This window comes from Sinocyclocheilus rhinocerous, unplaced genomic scaffold, assembly GCF_001515625.1.
Source record: "Sinocyclocheilus rhinocerous isolate Xijiao unplaced genomic scaffold, SAMN03320098_v1.1 scaffold1696, whole genome shotgun sequence".
NCBI classification, from domain to species: Eukaryota; Metazoa; Chordata; class Actinopteri; order Cypriniformes; family Cyprinidae; genus Sinocyclocheilus; species Sinocyclocheilus rhinocerous.
The window spans coordinates 51,924-62,600 of record NW_015628374.1 but is presented as its reverse complement, the minus strand read 5'-3'; the positions used below and the strand labels follow the sequence as shown (position 1 = coordinate 62,600).

General features: G+C 35.6%; 2 protein-coding genes across 2 annotated transcripts in view; one reads left to right on the top strand and one right to left on the bottom strand.

Annotated features, from left to right (window-relative positions):
- LOC107737802 (F-box/LRR-repeat protein 3) overlaps positions 1-3,932 on the bottom strand; it is an 8,530-nt gene extending 4,598 nt beyond the window's left edge. The window contains 4 exon segments of the mRNA XM_074560169.1: positions 1,437-1,520; positions 2,694-2,889; positions 2,892-3,002; positions 3,898-3,932. Of these exon segments, the coding sequence (XP_074416270.1) occupies positions 1,437-1,520; positions 2,694-2,889; positions 2,892-3,002; positions 3,898-3,932 (426 nt within the window).
- A 5,922-nt stretch (positions 3,933-9,854) lies between these two features.
- The window catches only part of LOC107737789 (copper-transporting ATPase 1-like), a 35,492-nt gene continuing 34,669 nt past the window's right edge, over positions 9,855-10,677 (top strand). Inside the window, exon 1 of the mRNA XM_016549407.1 lies at positions 9,855-10,205. The gene's annotated coding sequence lies outside the window, so the exon portion shown is untranslated. The remainder of the gene's footprint in view (positions 10,206-10,677) is intronic.

The window sequence follows — 10,677 nt, the reverse complement described above, 5'->3', positions numbered from 1 at the left end:
ATACCGATACGATACTTCTAAACTGAACTTTTAAATTACGAAATGTATTAAATTATTAAATTACTAAGAGTAAAATGGGTAATGATATCCACTTGACTTTATATTTGAAATGCATTTTAACATTCAATACGCCTTAATTGCAACTTATTAGGTTATATTTTTGTTTACACATGGTTAAAATATGTGGGGACTGCCAGTGAAAGGCTGTTGCACGCATTAAATGCAACCTTTTTATTCTGACAGTGTATGATTTATACTAACATCACAGAATAGAACATGATCAATATTAACTTTAAACGTTCAATTTAAATAAATGTAAATGCACAAACTATGCAGGCTACAATTTCCGTTTATTTATTGTGAAATAACTCAAACATATATGTTTTTTCTGCATTGTTCAGGGCTGCCGTTCCCAAAAGCATCAATGCTTTCTTATGATAATTTTGGGAAAAGCAGCCCTGTTTGAATGCACTCTCTGTGATTGATTGGTTCTGTCTTGCAACATTTGCGTGTGTTCAGATGAGCAGGAAAATAGTTCGATCCTAAACAATTATTCGCTAACATAGGTTATTCGTCCAATTCAATGCATATTGTACGCATTTATTTATTTTTTGTTAAATAAACAAAATCACTGGTAAATAAAAATCCTTAGTATCAATCATTTTTATTTGAGTATCGATACTTTCGATACTCGCATCAGTATCGATACTTCAGGATCGATATGCCCAACCCTATGTTAAACAAAAATGTGAACAGATGTCTTCAACAAAGGCGTACACCATTGATTAACAACCTCAAAGCTCACAGTAGGTCAGTCTTTAAAGCTTTAAGTTATCGTTAAAAATCTGTTTCCCTATGGAGAAAATTAATGGAGTTTTTACTTCCAGAACCAACTGTTCTGCTCTATTTTTGCACTGTTGATTATTTCCTCATCTGAACGTTTTGAGGAGGCACCTCCTCCCTGGCCTCCTTAGACAAAATGGCCCTGACCTGAACAGAGTACACCAGACAAAGTGAAAGGACGACTGAAGGATAATGGAGCCTCCAGGTGAGGGCACTGACTTACTCATCCAGATCTTCCTGTGATGACAGTACGTAGAAAGAAGGACACAAACAGCAGAGCCCTCTTGAAGCCACATTGTTGTCTGATTAATCCTGTAAATTCCCTCTATCAAATCAGTAGCTTTCTTTGTTTTTAAATCTTTTGTGACTAAGTAAGCCACAACAAAGCCTCAACTTGTCACTTTCAATACTGGTATAGTATACTGCCGTGTTTCAAGCGGTCAGGATTTTGTGGAGGGTGAAATCCCACAGAAATCCCACGTTTGACAGCTGTGGCATTCTAGTATGTTAGCGACAGGGTTTAAAACAGATGTTAGATGTTATATTCAGCTGGTGGGTGTCGTATGTTAAGGGTGAATACGTTTCTGTTGTACCTGGGACACGTCCATGAAGCTCGGCCGTGCTGTGGAAATCAGACCCAGTGTTTTAATGGTGCAGTTCACCAGCTGTGAACTTAACTTAAATTTTTTTTTTTAAATTTTATTTTTTTTTATAAAAATGATTTTAAATGGATAGTTCGTTCAAAAATGAAAATTCTATTATCATTTACTCACCCTCAGGTTGTTCCAAATGAGTTTCTTTCTTCTGCTGAACACAAAAGATGATATTTTGAAGAATGTTGGCAACCAAACAGTTGACCGTAACCACTGACTTCCATAGTATGGAACAAAATAGCATGGAAGTCAATGGCTACCGTCAAATGTTTCGGTACCAGCATTCTTCAAAACATCTTCTTTTGTGTTCAGCAGAATAAAATAAATTAATACAGGTTTGGAACAGCTTGAGAGTGAGTAAATGATGAAAGAATTTTAATTTTTGGGTAAATTATTCCCTTAAAATTACAGTTGTGATTCATTTCTTAATACAATGTACATGTATAACATTAACTTTTTTTTTACATTTGAAAAGATTAGATGGATCTTTAAAACAATTTATTTAGAATATGTTCCCACAACATACATTAGGGTTTTAAAACAATCTGAGCATCGATCATGCAATATCATGTGATGGCACAAATGATCAGTGTGATCCTTAGTGCATTACTGTACTATACTTAATACTTTTATTCACCAGGAACACACTAAATATTTTCCTGTTTGATACTGTAAAGCTGCTTTGACACATCTGTATTGTATAAAGCGCTATAGAAATAAAGGTGACTTGACTTCAACACACTGTACACAGATCATTTGTGACCCTGGAGCACAAAAGCAGTCTTAAGTCGCTGAGGTATATTTGTAGCAATAGCCAAAAACACATTGTATGGGTCAAAATTATAGATTTTTCTTTTATGCCAAAAATCATTAGGATATTAAGTAAAGATCATGTTCCATGAAGATATTTTGTAAATGTCCTACTGTAAATATATCAAAACTTAATTTTTGATTAGTAATATGCATTGCTAAGAATTTCATTTGGACAACTTTAAAGACGATTTTCCTCAATATTTTGATTTTGTTTTTTTTTGCACCCTCAGATTCCAAATAGTTGTATCCTAACAACGTTTATTTATTCAGCTTTCAGATGATGTATAAATCTCAATTTCGAAAAATGGACCCTTATGACTGGTTTTGTGGTCCAGGGTCACATTTGGTGTATGGTGTGGCAGTATCACACTTCCTAAAACCCACCTTGAAGCTGACGTACTCCAGGTGCTGAGCGTGTCGTTTGATGATCTGCTGGATGAGATCTGGGTGTGTGGACCTCAGGTACGATGTGGCCGGCTGGTTCAGCTCAAACTCAAATCTCCTCCAGAGATCTGGGATGTGAAAGACGTCGTTCCACCGGCGACACACAGAAGAGGCTCGAGCCCGGTCCACCTGGGTCTCTGTGAGGCGGAGGAGCCCGTCTGGACGTGTGTTGGCGTAGCACTCCTGTGTCTCTTGTTTCTGCCCTCAGACGGGGTGAAGCTCTGACACTTTGATTGTCCCCTTTTCATCCTGTTCAATGGAAAAACCAACAGTGGCCCCGAAAATCATTTAGACCAAATCAGCATATTAGAATGATTTCTGAAGGATCGTGTGACACTGAAGACTGGAGTAATGATGCTGAAAATTCAGCGCTGCATCACAGAAATAAATTACATTTTACAATATATTCACATAGAAAACAGTTATTTTAAATTGTAATAATATAATATTTACACAATATTACTGTTTTTACTGTATTTTCTGATCAAATAAATGCAGCCTTGGTGAGCAGAAGAGACTTATTTAAAAAACATTCAAAACAGGAATGTTTGAGACCACACAAAAAAAAAAAATATTTTTTTAAAAAAAAAAAAAAAAAAGTTGCAACTTAAGTTTCTAGATTTAAAAAAAAAAATGTAAACAAAGAAAGGTTAAAATGGCATGAATGAAGAAGAAATATTTCAGATTCTGTGCTATTTCTGAAGCACACGATGCTGTTTGGATGATTCACAAATCAAGCTGGAGTTCACGCAGTTATTAAAAGCAGATACATAATACAATTTCCCAAACCAAGCAATTTAATTTGTAATGACATTTTTGCATGGCAGTATTAAATCAGAAAAGTATGCAACATAAGCATTTTCACTAATATAAGCATTTTCTCTAATGGTGCAAGACATTTTATGGTTATATAGGCTACTGTAAATAGCCTACTAGAAGAATACTGTAAAAAACAATACATTAAAATACAGTATGCCATATTGGTCACAAATCTGTGTTTTCTGAGCAATTATTTCTCTCTATATACCTTATACAGCCCCTATATACAGACATACTGTACATACAGAACCCAAACCTCAGCAACAAACTTATCAATATTCTGCACAAGAGAGGAAACCATATTGATGTAGAATATCACGCTCACTTGTTCCAAGCTTCTTCGTCAACATAGAAAGGCATACCATCCCAAAACACTCTGATTTGCTTTGCTGTGAAGTTTTACCAGTTGCAAATGCTCAATCTGCGTCTGTCTCTGTTGCATACAGCGTCCCGTAATGAAGTCTTATAGAGTATTCTAATTTGTTGAGATAGTGAATTGGTGGGTTTTTGTTAAATGTGAGCCAAAATCATCACAATTAAAAGAACCAAAGATTTAAACTACTTAAGTCTGTGTGCATTGAATTTATTTAATACACAAATTTCACAATTTGAGTTGAATTACTGAAATAAATGAACTTTTCCACGACATTCTAATTTATTGAGATGCACCTGTAGACTATAGTTGTTGTTTTTTACTAGTAACAATTCAGTTAGAGACATCTCTAATTTAATTCTTATAGTAACAGTTACGATTAAAGAGCTCTCTAATTCAACTCTTACTAATAAAATGCAATTACAACCAATTTAAAGCTAATTTAACTTGCCATAGCGTTTAATGTTTTTAGCGTTACTTGTAGTAACTGCCTTTTTTACTAGTAACAATTCAGTTATAGAACTCTCTAATAATTGTTACTAGTAAAAATGCAATTATGACAAGTAATGTTGGGTGAATGATAAATTGGCTTGCCATAGCTTTTAACGTTTTCAGCATTTCGTAACTTAATTTTTACTAGCAGCAATTTAATGAGGGAGAGCTCTAATTTAATTCTTACTAGTACAATTACGTTTACATTTCTGACTTTATAACTCACTTGTTATAATGCCAGAATTGCAAGAAGACTTCACATGCAGCATGCAGTTGAGACTTTATATCACGCAAATCTGACTTTGTAACTCACAATTGCGAGAAAAAAGTCAGAATTGTGAGATAAAAAGTCGTAATTACCTTTTTTATTTTTTATTCAGTGGCGGAAACGGGCCCCCAAAGAAACTATGTGCAGAGCTATGCTAGCAGGTTACGCTCGCAGCCTCATCTGTTGGTGAAAATAATCACTATGATTGCTCACCAAGATATGTTGGTCAGTCTTTTTTTGCAGGGTGTATTTTGTGGGTGTTTTGAACGTCTTGAAGCTCCAGTTGGGGACAGGACACCAAAAACCTGGACTGTCCCCTAGCCATTATATCTTTATAAACAAAAACATACTGCATGCAAATCACTGTGACTGTACAACAAATACACAGTATGCACAAAGAGATGTTGACACAGGAGAAAGAGTATGCCTATGTAGTATTAATGCACATTAAAAATCACTTGGCACACCCTTTATAAAAAAAAAGAAACGTGCATCATATACACATAATGAAAGTGAACTAAACAGTGAATCGGATCGTTGATTAGGAGACTCGCTTATGCCAAGCTTCACCCAGCGTTTCGTGTCATAACTGCAATTTTACTATTAACAGTTGAATTAAAGAGTTCTCTAATCGTAATTGTACTAGTAAGAATTAAATTAGAGCTCTCTCTCATTAAATTGCTGCTAGTAAAAATGCATTTACGACATGTAACGCTGAAAACATTAAACGCTATGGCAAGCCAAATTATCATTCACTCAGTGTTACTCGTAATTGCATTTTTACTAGTAACAATTATTAGAGAGTTATATAAACGCAATTGTTACTTGTAAGAATTAAATTAGACAGCTCTCTAACTGAAATGTTACTAGTAAAAATGTGGTTACTACGAGTAACACTGAAAATATTAAAAGCTTGCCATACTCGCTATTAACAGATCTAACAAAACAGTGTTCTGATATCCTCCTGGGACCCAGGCATAGCCATTATATGTTAGTGATTTTCCCTGAGACCCTATATGCCACAGGTTTGATCATAAACACTGCCTCTCCTTGGTATTTAAATATGACTGATATTGACAGAATGATCAAATTTAGCACTCTTAGGGAAATGTGATAACGTTTTGTAATTATCATTTAAATCTGACTAATTTAAAAATTGTTTGTCATAAATAAACATCTCAGAAAAATGTTCTGGGGTTTCAGATCGGAAAATGACTTTTTGTTATGAAACGGGGAATTATTTTCATACATGTCTTCTGCAGACGACAAACGGCTGTTAATCAGGCATTTTGGGGAAACGCAAGAAGAAATTATAGATCAATATTCCTATGAAATATGAGATATTCTTATCAAAATGTTGCCAAGTTATTACTCCCATTATTACACTTCTTTTGCATTATGCTTTGCCACAAGACCACATTAATATGCAAATTAGATGCAGTGTATAGATACATTGTATGTCAATTTATGGACATTTTACGCACATATTCCATAAAGTACAGTAGTATATAAGCTGGCTGTTCACAGAGTGCTGTATCCAAGCATGTTAACAGAAAGTTGAGTGGAAGGAAAAAGATGCACAACCAACCGAGAGAACCGCAGCCTTATGAGGATTGTCAAGCAAAATCTATTCAAGAATTTGAGTGAACTTCACAAGGAATGGACTGAGGCTGGGGTCAAGGCATCAAGAGCCACCACACACAGACGTGTCAAGGAATTTGGCTACAGTTGTCGTATTCCTCTTGTTAAGCCACTCCTGAACCACAGACAACGTCAGAGGCGTCTTACCTGGGCTAAGGAGAAGAAGAACTGGACTGTTGCCCAGTGGTCCAAAGTCGTCTTTTCAGATGAGAGCAAGTTTTGTATTTCATTTGGAAACCAAGGTCCTAGAGTCTGGAGGAAGGGTGGAGAAGCTCATAGCCCAAGTTGCTTGAAGTCCAGTGTTAAGTTTCCACAGTCTGTGATGATTTGGGGTGCAATGTCATCTGCTGGTGTTGGTCCATTGTGTTTTTTGAAAACCAGCGTCACTGCACCCGTTTACCAAGAAATTTTGGAGCACTTCATGCTTCCTTCTGCTGACCAGCTTTTTGAAGATGCTGATTTTATTTTCCAGCAGGATTTGGCACCTGCTCACACTGCCAAAAGCACCAAAAGTTGGTTAAATGACCATGGTGTTGGTGTGCTTGACTGGCCAGCAAACTCACCAGACCTGAACCCCGTAGAGAATCTATGGGGTATTGTCAAGAGGAAAATGAGAAACAAGAGACCAAAAAATGCAGATGAGCTGAAGGCCACTGTCAAAGAAACCTGGGCTTCCATACCACCTTAGTAGTGCCACAAACTGATCACCTCCATGCCACGCTGAATTGAGGCAGTAATTAAAGCAAATGGAGCCCCTACCAAGTATTGAGTACATGTACAGTAAATGAACATACTTTCCAGAAGGCCAACAATTCACTAAAAATTTTTTTTTATTGGTCTTATGAAGTATTCTAATTTGTTGGTGGGTTTTTGTTAAATGTGAGCCAAAATCATCACAATTAAAAGAACCAAAGATTTAAACTACTTCAGTCTGTGTGCATTGAATTTATTTAATACACAAATTTCACAATTTGAGTTGAATTACTGAAATAAATGAACTTTTCCACGACATTCTAATTTATTGAGATGCACCTGTAGACTATAGTTGTTGTTTTTTACTAGTAACAATTCAGTTAGAGACATCTCTAATTTAATTCTTATAGTAACAGTTACGATTAAAGAGCTCTCTAATTCAACTCTTACTAATAAAATGCAATTACAACCAATTTAAAGCTAATTTAACTTGCCATAGCGTTTAATGTTTTTAGCGTTACTTGTAGTAACTGCCTTTTTTACTAGTAACAATTCAGTTATAGAACTCTCTAATAATTGTTACTAGTAAAAATGCAATTATGACAAGTAATGTTGGGTGAATGATAAATTGGCTTGCCATAGCTTTTAACGTTTTCAGCATTTCGTAACTTAATTTTTACTAGCAGCAATTTAATGAGGGAGAGCTCTAATTTAATTCTTACTAGTACAATTACGTTTACATTTCTGACTTTATAACTCACTTGTTATAATGCCAGAATTGCAAGAAGACTTCACATGCAGCATGCAGTTGAGACTTTATATCACGCAAATCTGACTTTGTAACTCACAATTGCGAGAAAAAAGTCAGAATTGTGAGATAAAAAGTCGCAATTACCTTTTTTATTTTTTATTCAGTGGCGGAAACGGGCCCCCAAAGAAACTATGTGCAGAGCTATGCTAGCAGGTTACGCTCGCAGCCTCATCTGTTGGTGAAAATAATCACTATGATTGCTCACCAAGATATGTTGGTCAGTCTTTTTTTGCAGGGTGTATTTTGTGGGTGTTTTGAACGTCTTGAAGCTCCAGTTGGGGACAGGACACCAAAAACCTGGACTGTCCCCTAGCCATTATATCTTTATAAACAAAAACACACTGCATGCAAATCACTGTGACTGTACAACAAATACACAGTATGCACAAAGAGATGTTGACACAGGAGAAAGAGTATGCCTATGTAGTATTAATGCACATTAAAAATCACTTGGCACACCCTTTATAAAAAAAAAGAAACGTGCATCATATACACATAATGAAAGTGAACTAAACAGTGAATCGGATCGTTGATTAGGAGACTCGCTTATGCCAAGCTTCACCCAGCGTTTCGTGTCATAACTGCAATTTTACTATTAACAGTTGAATTAAAGAGTTCTCTAATCGTAATTGTACTAGTAAGAATTAAATTAGAGCTCTCTCTCATTAAATTGCTGCTAGTAAAAATGCATTTACGACATGTAACGCTGAAAACATTAAACGCTATGGCAAGCCAAATTATCATTCACTCAGTGTTACTCGTAATTGCATTTTTACTAGTAACAATTATTAGAGAGTTATATAAACGCAATTGTTACTTGTAAGAATTAAATTAGACAGCTCTCTAACTGAAATGTTACTAGTAAAAATGTGGTTACTACGAGTAACACTGAAAATATTAAAAGCTTGCCATACTCGCTTCTAACAAAACTAACAAAACAGTGTTCTGATATCCTCCTGGGACCCAGGCATAGCCATTATATGTTAGTGAAGACCCTATAGACCCTATATGCCACAGGTTTGATCATAAACACTGCCTCTCCTTGGTATTTAAATATGACTGATATTGACAGAATGATCAAATTTAGCACTCTTAGGGAAATGTGATAACGTTTTGTAATTATCATTTAAATCTGACTAATTTAAAAATTGTTTGTCATAAATAAACATCTCAGAAAAATGTTCTGGGGTTTCAGATCGGAAAATGACTTTTTGTTATGAAACGGGGAATTATTTTCATACATGTCTTCTGCAGACGACAAACGGCTGTTAATCAGGCATTTTGGGGAAACGCAAGAAGAAATTATAGATCAATATTCCTATGAAATATGAGATATTCTTATCAAAATGTTGCCAAGTTATTACTCCCATTATTACACTTCTTTTGCATTATGCTTTGCCACAAGACCACATTAATATGCAAATTAGATGCAATGTACTGATACATTGTATAGAATGGGAATATCACTTTATGGACATTTTACGCACATATTCCATAAAGTACAGTAGTATATCAAATCATTCTATCTTTCATAACATAGTTGAGAATCATCTTTGTACAAAGTTTGGTTAAAAATAGACGGAAACCTAAAAAGTGATAGGTGAATGAAAAAATAAAACCTATACATGCCTTTTCATGTCTATTTATTATTTTTGAATAACAAGGCGTCCTCTGAAAAGGACATAGAATAAAATATGAATAAAATATCGTTTTTCAAAAATGCTTTTTCTCCATTTGTTTTCTTATGCTCCAACCAATGTAATGACATAAAAAAACAACAAAATTTACAAAACTTTTTTTTTTCTGGTTCTCAGGAGCAAGTTTAAGTAAAAAACAAAACAAAAAAACATATAGAATAATGGTGTGGATGTTGAGCTCAAATAAAAACACAGTAGTTTATCCCATCATACGTGGCTACCTATTAAAACCAGCCCCAGCGCGACGCATTACTGAAACCCTTGAATCTGCCACGACGTCCTCCGCGCATGCGCAGTTACAGCGGCCGTTGACGTTCTCGAACTCGCTCGGAAAGACGACGTGCGTTGTGGTCCGTGTGAAAAGGTGAAAACCCTACATTCCGCATGGATTTATCGATCTCCATCGTGACTTCTGTAGAGACAGCGCTCTCCTGCTGTGTGCGGACTCCACACACGTCTGTGCGTCGCTCGATGCGGGCAGGTTTTAAAGAAGTGAGGACCCGAGGCTGTTAGAGACTAGGGAAAGTGTGTGTTAGCCAGGCTAATGCTGCTGTCACCGTGAAAGTGACAGAAAAACTTCCCTAACAAGTGACTGCTTCGTCCCGCGAGGCTCACACTCGCTGTTCCCGTGACTCTGGAGCCTCACTTCGCATGAAAGGTAAAGAAATCGTGCTGTTTTGTGCGCTTCGCGTCTGTTGTTTATGTTAGCTTGAGTGCAGAGAGCGACACGTCTCCCTAAATCTGCCTGAAATACTCGCCTTCCCTCATATACTAATGAGACGTTTTATAATTTTTTTTTTTGTAAATAGCGTTTGATAACATGTCAAAGCTTGGTTTCATTAATAACTTGCCGTATGTCGGATGAAACTTTTAGCTCTTTTGTAATAGTCAAGCGTTGATTATCGAGCACTAATCTGTATTAGTGTTTATCATGTCGCTCGGATCATAATTATATTTAATTATTCAGGTGACTCTTTATAACAAGGATAATGCATTAACTAACATTAACAGTGAGAAATACATTTGTTACAGTTAATTATTAATATTTATTTAAGTTAATAAAAATTAATGTATTATATATTATAAAATATAATAAATGTATTATTTAGGTATTAACATTTATTATATAT